The sequence below is a fragment of the Micropterus salmoides genome, unplaced genomic scaffold (genome assembly GCF_014851395.1).
Source record: "Micropterus salmoides isolate LMB-PRFRI ecotype aquatic unplaced genomic scaffold, ASM1485139v1 Ms_hic_scaffold_7, whole genome shotgun sequence".
NCBI classification, from domain to species: domain Eukaryota; kingdom Metazoa; phylum Chordata; class Actinopteri; order Centrarchiformes; family Centrarchidae; genus Micropterus; species Micropterus salmoides.
This window is the reverse complement of record NW_024044459.1, coordinates 18,076,423-18,089,684: the sequence shown is the minus strand read 5'-3', so window position 1 is coordinate 18,089,684 and position 13,262 is coordinate 18,076,423. Positions and strand designations below refer to the sequence as shown.

General features: G+C 40.3%; 1 protein-coding gene across 6 annotated transcripts in view; it reads left to right on the top strand.

The window, feature by feature from the left end:
• Window positions 1-13,262, top strand: part of slc23a2 (solute carrier family 23 member 2) — a 46,971-nt gene that overhangs the window by 27,966 nt on the left and 5,743 nt on the right. For 4 of the 6 annotated variants that reach the window (XM_038702454.1, XM_038702457.1, XM_038702452.1 and 1 more), the window contains 9 exons: window positions 582-739; window positions 5,058-5,146; window positions 5,432-5,502; window positions 6,839-7,020; window positions 7,767-7,887; window positions 8,957-9,113; window positions 10,835-10,982; window positions 11,105-11,210; window positions 12,869-13,136. In XM_038702454.1, coding sequence (XP_038558382.1) covers window positions 582-739; window positions 5,058-5,146; window positions 5,432-5,502; window positions 6,839-7,020; window positions 7,767-7,887; window positions 8,957-9,113; window positions 10,835-10,982; window positions 11,105-11,210; window positions 12,869-13,136 — 1,300 coding nt within the window. The remainder of the gene's footprint in view (window positions 1-581; window positions 740-5,057; window positions 5,147-5,431; window positions 5,503-6,838; window positions 7,021-7,766; window positions 7,888-8,956; window positions 9,114-10,834; window positions 10,983-11,104; window positions 11,211-12,868; window positions 13,137-13,262) is intronic. The other 2 variants (XM_038702456.1, XM_038702453.1) reach the window with 1 other exon arrangement.

Below are 13,262 nucleotides of genomic sequence, written 5' to 3'. Positions count from 1 at the left end.
ACTGGATGAGACAACGAGGTGAAAATCTGAAAACAACTGAAAACACTTCTGATCAAGCAGAAATTTTACCACAAATGTCAACTTCAGCACCTCTGATAAAGTGCAGCTTACAGTCCCAAACAGAGGAACTCTGAGCCCCAGGTTTTAGATGTTTAGAGATTTATATTGCAAAACTTTTCCAGTATGTGGTGGTTACAACTCTATCACAAACTGTCTGCCTCTCACACCGCGAGAGGGGGTCCGCTTCATTACTATCACAACATACCGCGTATTCGCACCGGATAAACAATCAGTTATACATTTGTTTTTCACTGCATGAGAAAATTCATGTGTGGCTTGACAGCGTTTGAAAAGTGTCCCTTACATGAGACTCAACTGGCGAGAAATCTCGTTTCAAGTTTCAGTATCACAAAATCTCGTGGCACGGGATCTTGTCACACCCCTAATTTTTAGTAACATCCTAAAATGTTTTGTACTGTACTGTCTTTACAAACAGTGTCATGCCAAGTTAAATTATAGACTTGCCATGACACACATACTTTATCTATACGTACCGACTCTGTGGCCTCTTGACTTTGCAGCACTACTTGACATGTTTCAGTGGAACTATCGCGGTGCCATTCCTGCTGGCTGATGCAATGTGCGTTGGCTTCGATCAGTGGGCCACCAGTCAGCTCATAGGGACCATCTTCTTCTGTGTGGGCATCACCACTCTGCTACAGACCACACTGGGCTGCAGGTACACAAACACACACACTATACTGTCTCACATGGACACAGGGAAATGCTTTGATTACCTGCATACTTCAAGTCATACAGGAGATTCATGCCTACATACAAGCACTAAACTGCAGTTTTTCTATACGTAGCTATAGGTACATTGTATTATATCTTTAATTTCCTCACCTCCTTTTTTTATTCCCCCACCCCATCTTTTTCCCACTCTCTAGCTCTCATCTCCAAGTACCGCTTAAAGACGAGGGCCATTCCTCTTCATGTCACTCTGGAGTGTGTTTAAGAGCGTTCGCACACTTTAAGTAGAGCTTACAGGTAGGTAGAGCTTCAAAACAGTGTCTTGATTAAATGTGTATTGATATATTGCACAGATGATTATATATATATATATATATATATATATATATATTTCATATTCTCATTTTCAGTTCCGCATTTCAATCATGTGACTGTGGTGTCTCTTTGGCAAGAGTAGAAAGTAAATTTTCCAGAAGCAGTTATTATTTCATGTTATTCAATTTTATTTATATAGCGCCAAATCACAACAACAGTTATCTCACAGCACTTTTCAGAAAAGAGCAGGTCTAAACTGTACTCTATGATATGTTATTACAGCACAAAGAATGAAGAGATTCCAGAAACTAAAGAAACCAAAATGTGGCCTTGTCCCTGCTTTCAGCCATACAAGATTGGCATCCTCTTTACTCCTCCTGTCTTTTTTTTTCCCTGCCCTCGAGGTGCTCATTCTTTCTCAAGGGTCTCAATCTGGTACCTGGAAACCGTTGATCTCTTTAGTTCACAACGCTTTGATTTTTGATTGGTTGTTGTTCAGACATAACCTGAGCTGGTTTGTGTGCATTTCATAACCAGTGATTCACATGATTAAACTTCGAGGGTTATGTCACTACCGGCACTCACCAATGAAATAACAACTGACCTGAGTCATTACCCGTTGCCTTGGATATTATCTTGTCTTTTGGATCCATGTTTAAATTAACTTGTGACACTTCTTACGTCTTTGTAATGAAATCTTTGTTTCATTATTCTTCCCCGAGTGCAGCTGCCGCTTCGGCCAAATCAAGTCATTCAGATAAACCCAGACAGACACAGATACACTGTTCTTTTTGACACCAATTCCATGGCCTTGACTGATGCCTTGATGAAAGCCGTATGCAAACAGTGGCCTTTGTAACATTCAGAGGGAAGCTCAGAAACTTTTTATTTTATTTTATTACTGGTTAAAAATAAATAAATTTAACTGAATAGGATTAATCGAGGATTAATTACATTGTGAACACAGATGGTGCAGTGCACAAACAGATTCAGGAGAAAACACCAAGTGTCCAGTACATCATACAGATCATTTTTAGCTCTGATGGGCTTTACTTATCAGTCGAAGCAGATTTGTTTAGTTGCTAACTGCAAAAACAATATCTCTTAGATTTTCTGTCTTTGGAGAAATTTGACTGAATGGAAATGGGGAGGGAGAGGAGGACAGCAGGGGAGAAGAGAAAGATGAGGGGAGGATGACCACTATATTATACATACTTACAGGTGTGCGTGCTCCTAAAATGTGTTGCTGGACAGAGTGGACTCTAATCACTTCCACACATCCAGGTAGAGGGTTTGTCTTATGCTGTATAGACTGTAATGTCCTTTTGAAGCAAATTTTGTGTTATATGTCTTAAATAAAATTAAATAAATAAAATTGACTTGGCCTGACAGCAGCAAAGAGATAGAGGGAGGGGGGGGAGTGTGGTGTGGTTTGAGTCATTGAGCCAAGTGAGGTCGTTCACTTTTCCAGGAAAAGGTGAAGTGTACGTGCATATCTGTGTGCCCCTTATCCAAGTATCGTGTGTGTGTGTGTGTGTGTGTGTGTGTGTGCAGCTGCCACCTGCACACATGTGACTTGAATTTGAGATGATTCAATGGTCTTGAAAATGATTTCTTTTACTTTTTTTTTTTTTTTTTTCTTTACCAAGATTCCTCTTTTTCTACAAGTTTTCTCAAATTACATCTGCCCAGTATAACCACAAGCCTCCTAACAGGAGATGAACTACTGTTTTTATTAACCTCGATTAAAGACTTCTGCCTGCATATTTATTTTAAGTTAACAGTGAATCATTCCCAATCAGATTTTTTTGACCAGACAAAGATCTGATTGGGATTTGGTTTAAAGTCATTGTGCAGGCAGAATGCTCTCGTCAACAGGTGTGCTTCTTACAGTTTTTCTCGATTGCTTAAACACACCTCTTAAAATTATGTCTTTTTCCTCGAAACTCTGAACACAAATCCACAACTTCTCACCCAATTCTCCAAACGTCCTATTTTCAGGTCAAAAGAAGCTCTCTGCTGAAAACCATTCAATCTTGCTGAAAAACCAAACTTTGCCCTCAGACATAACACACAAGCCCTCAAAAACACACACTACAACACAGTCTCTCACACTGGTGAGATAAAGTCAAAACAATACTACAAAAACTAGTTATTAGTAATGTTGCTTGTGGTTCTCCCCCTCAAAAACCTTTTCACATGATGAACACAACAGAATAAATAGCAAATGTAAACATTTTTTACTTGTTGGTACAACACACCAAACAACAAATTATTCTGCCCCAACGTCCTGTCTTTGGTTTGGGACAGGCCAGAGACCCTCCCCCTCCACAGCCTCCCCTTTTTCTCCTACCGCTACCTCCTCCCCTTTAATATTCCTCCTTCCTTCTTTGGTGTGTCAGTTTTGACTCTTTGTGTTTCCACCTGGGTAGTTGTGTGCGAATTGAGCTCAACCTGTGCTGATTGAGTGAACAGTATTGAATGTTAGTGCTTTATCAGTGACCACATGGTGTAGGCAATAAGAAATGATGGGATTTGTGTGTAGAGTTTAGGGAAGTGGGTGTGGAGTTAACGTTTTGAAATTTTAGTTCAAAAGCCTGCCAATAGTGTTTAAGCAATTGAGAAAAATTGGTTTTGTTATGCACAGTATGCTCACTTCCTCTTAAGAAAATATGTCCTCCTTGTCCGTCGCATGTGTGTTTTGTTTCTGATCAGATCTTCTGATAACCCTCGGCTGTCATTACTGCTCGTTGCGGTTGTAATTTTCTAAAGGTTATACTGTAGAGTAAGGATGTGCAATTAATCAAATTTTATTTTCAGTGGCTGCCTACGATTTCGAGAACAAGATTATCAAGATAAAACAATTATTGTGCCGCATTTGGTTTCACAGTAATGCTCTCATGTTATAAATCCTGCGCTGCTTTCCTTTACAGCCGTGGCTCTTGCCACAGCTTCTCAGCCAGGCTGTGGCATGTTCAGTTAATCTTGAGCCGAAGATGACTGGGTGGTTTATAACTGGCATAACTTGTTAGTCATCATTATTAACTTAAGCATACAACATTTTACAATGCATAAATTAGACTACAAAGCTCATAGCCTTAAAAAATTACATATTAATATTATTACTTATATTACTCACAATTGTCACTGCATCTCCTGACAGAACAACAAGAGTGAATTTCAACGTTATGTAATGTCACGAGTTGTCATCAACTTAGTTTACCTGTCAACTGCTGAGACCCCCTCCCCCACATATGGCGGCGCACCTGCCCCAACCCAAAGCAGTCAACCTATGGAAACACTGCGCTGCTATCATCCTCTGTCGATCTAAGATGCTGTTTGAAGTTAATAATGTTCGATTACTATTTCTGATTTCATGGGGTAATGCATATATAATTTTAGTAAAACATCATCCGTTAAGGAACTTTTTAAAGGGCATGCTGAAGCATGCAAGTTCAATAAATGCATGATGTTCCCTAAGTCATTGAGTAACTACAAAAATAATCGTGATGTCAATATTGACCAAAATAATTGTGATATGTTTTTTGCCATAAGCGAGCAGCTGTGCTGTAGAACCTGGTTGGTCATCGTTTTGATCACTTAAAAAATGTCAATTGCAGAAAATGTGACATATTTGAGTTTATGTAAGTGCGTGAGTGGTACTGAAAGAGGAAGAAAATGGGGGAGGGAAGGAAACCTCTTCAAGCAATAACTGGTATAACTACCCTGTTCTGTGTGGCCTTAGGTTACCCAACAAAAGACCAGGTGGATTCTCTTACACGCACGCACGCGCACACACGCCAGTAGGAATAGCATGAACTTCATACCAACATTGATGACTTGTAACTGATGTGCCGACACTCGGTAGTTCTACACAGAAAATCACCTTTTTTGATACAAAATTTTAACACCCCCTTGGTTGTACAGGTCTGTGATTATTAAGGCTCATAACATAATTTCTGAATAGCTTTTGCTTTTCTTCTGTTTAGGTTGCCTTTGTTCCAGGCCAGTGCTTTTGCCTTCCTTGCACCAGCCAGAGCCATCCTGTCACTGGAAAAATGGAAGTGTAATAATACAGGTAAACCTTCTTTCTTCTTCTGTCTCTCACTCTTGACTCATTCAATACAGACACTCCCAGCTATTAAAATATTTTGACAAAACCTGTGGGTTACTGTATCCTTTGTTTACTTTGATCCCAACTCCAAATGCTGTCAGCATCAAAGCCTGCAAAGACGGCAGATAATTAACCGGGCCCCAAATGGGATTAGCCAGTTTATATCTGTGTGCTTCTAAATGAATAACTAGAGTCATGAGTCACACAGAGATCTAATTAATCTCTCATCTAACCGTCTTTTTCCATAAGCAGCGGTTCCAGCGTTGAACAGTACAGAGCTCCTCCACACAGAGCACATCTGGCACCCCAGGATACGAGAGGTGAGGCAAAGAGAGACAAATGAGACACTCTGACAGACTTGAAAGGTAGAGAGGAAGCTTAAGGGGAGAAAACTGGATAAGTATAATATTAAAAGATCACTTATAAACATTAAGTAAGCTCAGTAAACATTAGCGTCAGTTGTTATGCACCCTAACTTGAATAACACGTTATTCAACTTGAATAACTGCTTAGGCAGTTTGTTTTACACAACTGTAGTTGAATAACAGATGTTTTTGTTAGCTAATGTGTTTTTTTTCAAGCCCTCCAGCATTACTTTCTGCAGGGTTTGTTTTTCTGTACCCGGAGCTGTTCATTTGTATTGACCTTTTCCGTTTGCGTAAGCAGGTTGAGTTGAATTGTTTTTTTTTTGTTGTTGTTGTTTTTGTTTTTTTATGTGAGACGTAAACGAGACTAAACTCAATCAGACTAAATTCAATTGTTGAATGGAACATCGATGAGCTGAGCGCAGGGTTAACGTGCAGGTGATCAAAGGTGACAGAAGAGAATACAGTGATGGTTAAAGACAGGACAAACAGGATTATCACTCAGAAGTATCAAGCGAACTGGAACCCTGGTGATTCTGTAACATCAATCTCTAATGTTATTTGTCTGAATTTTAATAAACCTAATATTATATTTATTAAAATGTAATAATTTCTTTTATTGCTAGAGAAAGCTTTCTTTATTCCAGGCGTCCGGGGCACCTTCTTTTACAAAAGGCTGCTGGAAACCCTGCCGCACTTTAGCTAAATGGAAGTAAAAATAGAGATTTAAAATGTACTTTCAGTTGCTTCAGTCAGTGAGCCTGCACCTGCACTTCATGGGGTTGAGTTGTTGATTTAAAGTAAACATATTTATAATAAACTTAATTTATACAGCAGTTTTCAAAACAAAGATGCAAAGTGTGTTATATGGTTGAACCAGGATTAAACAGACATTTGAAATTATACGATAATAAAAAAGGAAGAAAATACCACATAGGGAAGCAACAATTCAGCAATACGACAGGGAGATAAAAGTGTTTTAAAAATTCATTAATCTTAAAATCATCTTTAAAACTTGTAACAAATAGCTTAAAACAGGACTGATATAATCTTGTCTTCTATTATTTGTTACAGCTGAGCAGCTGCAATTAATACTAGCTGTGATCTTTTTTGGCTCAACCCTGAATTACAGTGATCTAGAGGTCATATAAACACATGTATGACCTATGAGATGGGGGGGGGGGGGGCTGCAGCAATGTTAGTGGTTAACGTTCTGCTTCCTTTTTCAACATTTCTAAAAATGTCTTTGTTTCATTAACCCCCCCTCGCTACAATTTCTTTGTTCTGCCAGATCCAAGGGGCTATCATCGTGTCGTCCCTGATCGAGGTGTGCATCGGAGCGCTTGGTCTGCCCGGGATCCTGCTGAAGTACATAGGACCTCTGACCATCACGCCCACCGTGGCCCTTATCGGCCTGTCTGGTTTCCAGGCCGCAGGGGAGAGGGCTGGAAAACACTGGGGCATTGCTATGCTGTAAGTACAGACGCAAAGAAATGTGGATTCAGGTGCCAACAAAAAAACCAAAACACTTTTAATGTGACACTCACCCTAAAATCCACTTATCTGTTGTCCCTCAGTGTGTGTTCATGATCTCTTTCAAAATGTATAATGTGTGAGCAACAGGACAGAAGTGCATTCCCGCATATATGAGCTGTAGTGGATAATGCTGCGGGAGTGGTATGACAGGTTTCTATAAACATGAGTTTACAGCCACAAGTTTCACACTATTGCCTTAAGCTTTTGTACAAAGATGGAAGAGTTTTGCTCATTCACTCAACAGACTACAGTGATTGATCCCCTCCCTTTACAGAGGATATATTTGCAGCTCAAGAATGAGCAATTAAGAGGAAGTCCAAGACAGGAAGAAAGCACTAGATCGAATCAAATAGGCCGTGGTGATACAGAGGATTGACTCATCGGGCAAGATCCACTTCAAAGCTGTGACGCTCGTGTGGTGTGACATCAGTTGCTGCTGTGTCATGGCTGTTTAGTCTGTAGCTGGAGGGTCTCTCCTTTCGTTCCACAGGGACAAAACGAAATGTGCTGAGGCAAATTGATTGGCTCTGGAGTCTTCGACAGACGTAGACAGGAGGAAATGAAGCATGCTCATACAGAATTCGTTCTCTCACAGAAGAATATCCTTTATAGACAATAATAATAATGAACACAATTCTCTGACTGTGGTGCATCAAACTGAGGAAGATTGTTTCTGTCTGCAGGACGATTTTCTTGGTGCTGCTCTTCTCTCAGTATGCCAGAAACGTTCACTTCCCTCTGCCAGTCTACAAATACAAGAAGGGCTGGACTTCTTATAGGCTGCAGGTCTTCAAAATGTTTCCTGTAAGTACACAACTTCTCATTAAAGTACCTTTTAATACAGCAGATCTTTGCCTTTTCCACAAACTGTCTGGACTCCTCTTTTTGATTCCTTCTACTTAGTAAATGTTCTCCTCTCTTTTAATGAATTGACCTTGGCTTCTTTACAGTTGTCCCCCCATGCCACCAAAACAAGCTGCGTTCCCGCAAGTCACAAATTATTCAACAGAGCTAATCTCATTCTCCCTGGGAGGTTAAGGGTTTTTCCGTTTGCAGGCCCCTGTGCAGTGTAAAAATCAATGTTTTCCTGCCATCTGCTGGTGATATATTGAATTTTTTTAAAATCTCACAATCTCATGTCGAAGCTACCTATCGGTCTGATTTTTAACTGTCTCCTCAAAAGGCTTCCCTTGTTGTGGGGGTCACTCTTAACTAGGCATGGGCAGGTATGAGATGTTCACGATATGATAAACCTCGGCAAAAGTATCACGGGTTTCAAGGTATTGCAATTATAGCTGTGAAATGTGTTTTTCCATTGAACTTTTCAAGTCAACAACATACTACTGCTGACTATCAAGTAACGCTATAAAATCAAGTTATTGTTTAAGTGTGGATCCACAAACGCATAAGGAGAGAGAGCGCAAGTGTGTCTCACACAACAGGACATAGTTTTTAAAAAACAGATTTTTAACAGATGTACACAATGGTGGAAGACTTAAAGGTTGCTTTTCTATTTTAATGTCTGACTTTAAAATGACAATAATGTTAATATTATTATTTGGTAGAAATATACATAAATTTTATTTATTTTTTTAAATAGCCTAGCAAAAGTCTTGGCGCCTGCTGGAACTTGGGCGGGCCCTACCCACAAAAGCCCGCCCAAGGCAACAGGCCTGGTCTGTATCTTTTGTAATTTAGCGTGTAGTTATGAGAAGGATTTAAATTTGATGCCTTACATTTATTGGGACGGCTCAGAAGTCTGCGTGGTTTGGTTAATATACTAGGAGATACGGAGCTGTAGATTAGAACGGTTAAAGTGGTGGTGGTGTTTTTTTCACTTTGTCTTCGATGTCTTCTCTTCTCTTGCACCCAGATCATCATGGCCATCCTGGTGTCGTGGCTGTTGTGTTTCATTTTCACTGTCACTGATGTTTTCCCTCCGGAGGTGGACAAGTACGGCTACTATGCACGAACAGACGCACGTCAAGGAATCCTCTCAGCTGCACCGTGGTTCAAGATCCCATATCCCTGTAAGTGTGTTTATTATGATGAGGAGGAAGAGCAGGACGGGGCTGTTGGAAAGATTATGCCTGGTCTCCATGAGCCGTTGCTGACCCAGCTGCAGGTAGCCATATGTGGATAGTTTCTGTTGCACATGAGCAGTAAACATTTTCCTTGGACTCAACTTCCCCACATCTCCCTTGTTCTGATAGTTGTTGCTGGGAGGAATAAAAATCTGTGATGTGACACTTTAAGATTAGATTACAAGTACAATAAAGTGCAGTTTGCCATCTGACCAGATCAGTAGCAGAAAATATAATAATATAAAAAAACTCCTGTGCAGAATAAACATGGTGTTTAGTTATAGTCAGAAAGGGTGTTAACTGTGATATACACAAAATTAACAAAATAATATACAAAGTATAGCAGTGGATGAATGGTATATACAGTGGAATGAGTCTGGTTATGTTACAATATAATGTATAAATAGTTAGGAGAGGCAGATATTTGTGTAAATCATACTAAAAATCCTCAGAAAATTAAGAAATTAGAGGTCATATTATGCTTTTTGGCTTTTTCCCTCTCTTTTATTGAGTTATATATACATTCTTATATATAAATTTCAAACGCCCAAAGTCCAGCCCAAAGGGAGTTCCCATCTCCCACAGAAAACTCTGCTCTGAACAGCTCGTTTGTAGTCCAGCCGTTTCCCTTTCACCCCTGTGACGAGACAGCAGAATGCACATCATAATGGCTCGCCAAGCGGCTAGTCTGACGCGCCCTCACAAACACCGATGATAAAACGCGCTGAGCTGCAGCACACAGTGACAAGATGTCCGCCTGCTGCCTCCCCTCTCCCTTCCAAACACTAGCTACCCTCCAGGCAGTTGATGGACATAAAGTTGTTACTGTGATGTAGAGACAGAGCTCAGTTAAAACTTTATTGATGAAAGATACTTTTGTTACAGATTAATAACTCATCACTCTGAAACTCTTGCTCCAGTCTATGTTGCCAAGCTGGTCGGCAACATGTACAGCTGAACCAAAGCAGTGTTTACCAGCTTTTCAGGGCCCGCCCTACTCTGCTTCTGATTGGCTAGTAGTCCTTAACTAGCTAAAACGAAGCTCTGCAACAAGTGGGGGAAAAAAAGGAGCTGCAGAAATGTGCAGTATGACAAATGATATCATGTAAACTCCTAAATCAGAATCAGCTTTTTTTGCCAGGTATGTGTACACATACGAGGAATTTGACTCAGGATTGTACATTGCTCACGATGTGCTTACTAATAAAATCAGACACAGGCTTCAGTGTAGGCAACACAAATATACATACTATGAACAAAAACAATCTAGACATATTGACAAATAGTGCAGTGAGCAGAGTGCAAAGGATGTAGGAGTTTGTACATGTCGGAGGTGGATGTCATATACAGGTACATATACTTATTTATTCCAGCATCCTTTGCACTATGCTTCATTGCACTGTGTACATGTGTAAGTAGTTTGTGCAGGAGTAATGAGTTGAGGTAGGTGGATTGGTATACAGTATCTACAATACTGTAGATACTATACGCTTTGTGTATTATTTTGTAAACATGATTTTGAACCTGAAAATGAGAATAATATGACCTCTTTAAACTGAGAAGTGTAAAATAGATTTAAAAACTGCATCTTAAATATGACCCACAACTAAACCCCTGCCAGATGTGATGAGTTTAGATGACCTGCGCTTTGTTTTTTACCTCTACAGTGCAGTGGGGATTTCCTACCGTCACAGCTGCTGGTGTGATCGGCATGATGAGTGCAGTGGTGGCCAGCATCATCGAATCAATTGGAGATTACTACGCCTGTGCACGTCTCTCTTGTGCCCCTCCACCTCCCATCCACGCCATCAATCGGTAACTCTTCAGTTTGTTATTTCTGTTTTATGTTAATTCTCAGTTTGTTGTTGAAGCGGCGCACAGGCAATTTGCTGTCTGGAAGATGCTTTAATTACGTTGTTTTTCTGCTGTCTCTGTAGGGGGATATTTGTTGAGGGCATTTCCTGTGTGCTGGATGGTCTTTTCGGGACAGGAAACGGCTCCACCTCCTCCAGTCCAAATATAGGCGTCCTAGGAATCACAAAGGTAACATGCCTGCCCCCATTTCATTTCATTCCTTTTATCCAGCATTTTGATTTTGTTACCCTTTCTACATTTATTTGACCTGATGTTTATGATTACATACGATACATGTGATACGTGAGCCTCTTCGTTTCTTTCCTTCTCTGAAAGTACCCATATAGTTATTGTATTTATTTTACCATGATGGTTTAATTGTGCAAAAAAGCTGAAACAATAAATCACTTTATTCATTAGTCAATCGGCAGAAAATTAAGTAACTACTTATCGTTTCAGTCACTTTTCAAGCAGAAATGCTGAACATTTGCTGGTGCCAGCTTCTTAAAAGGGAGGATTATCTTCTTTTAACTCTTTAAAAAAAAACTTTTAACACTGCAAAAACTAAAATTTTAAAAATTAAAAATTAATTAATTTAAAAAATTATCTTAATTGAAGGCAAAATATACTTGTTTTTTTGTCTGACAAGATATTTCTTCTTACCAGGCTGCTTTTTATGTTAGAGTATTTCACTTGTTTCAAGTTTTTTGGCCTTAAGTAGCAAGTGAAATATTCTTGTTCTGTTGCCAGATAATTTTGCTTATTTTAATGCTTTTTTTCCCCTTGCTAAGTTTTTCCAGTGTATGATTTTTAAATTGAACATTTGGTTGTTGTTTTTTTATATAAAAGAGCAGGGCCATTTTCTTTAAAAATTTCTGACATTCATACACAAAATAATAAGCTAATTAATTGATAATGAAGGTAATCTTTAGTTGCAGCTCAACAAAATATAAAATTCCCCCGCTTTCTCAAATAAATTCCTACCCATTATCCCTTTTTATACGTGTATTTTATAAGTGTCATTCCATTAAGGTGGAGGTATAAATAAACTGAGACATACACACCACTCCACCACTACCTTGGTTACTACCAGAAAAGTCAGCACTCTGGGTTTAAATACAACACTCTGCAACTGGATATTGGACTTCCTCACAAACAGACCCCAGTCAGTTCGAATTGGCGGACTCGCCTCCTCCACTCTAGTGCTCAACACCGAAGCCCCCAAGGGCTGTGTGCTCAGCCCCCTCCTGTTCACGCTGTACACCCACGACTGCATCCCTCAACATGAAGAGAACTCTGTTGTGAAGTTTGCGGACGTTGTTCAGCGAACAACCTACTGCTCAACATCAGCAATACCAAGGAGCTGATTGTTGATTTCAGGAAAAGGGAGCGGGTGAACAGTTTCAGGTTCCTGGGAGTCAGCATCACGGAGAACCTGACATGGTCGTCTCACATCTCTATGCTGGTGAAGAAAGCTCAAACGCCTGTATTTCTTGAGGAAGATTAAGAAGGCCAAATTCCTGTGCTGTGTTCATGTCAGCTTTTACAGAGGAGCAATAGAAAGCATCCTGACTGGAAACATGTCAAACTAGCATGGGATGTGCACGGCCCAGGACCAGAGGGCTCTGCAGCAGGTGATTAAAAACTGCTCAGAAGATCATTGGTACCCATCTCCCGAGCATCAATGATATTGGTGAGGTGCCTACGCAGAGCCCAAAGGATACTAAAGGACCCAGCCACAGCCTGTTCACCCTGCTGCCTTCTGGGAAGAGCCCTTTTATTTCGTCTCTCACTGTGACCCTGACTGGCCTTTTTCTCTTTGCTTACTCTGATTTCTGGTCTTTCAGGTGGGCAGCAGACGAGTGATTCAGTATGGAGCTGCCATGATGCTGCTGCTGGGGCTCGTGGGTAAATTCAGCGCCCTGTTTGCCTCTCTGCCTGACCCTGTCCTGGGAGCTCTGTTCTGCACGCTGTTTGGTATGATCACAGCGGTGGGACTTTCCAACCTGCAGTTTGTTGATCTCAACTCATCCAGGAACCTCTTTGTTCTGGGTTTCTCCATCTTCTTCGGTCTGATGCTGCCGAGCTACCTCAAACAGAACCCGCTGGTCACTGGTGAGTGGAGGGCAGAGATTCTTACAAACTAGGACCCGGCGATATAAGCTGACAAATTTGGTTTGACGATTAATGGAAATTAGCAGTATAGAGCAGTACTATAAATGAGTCATTACTCTGAGTAAC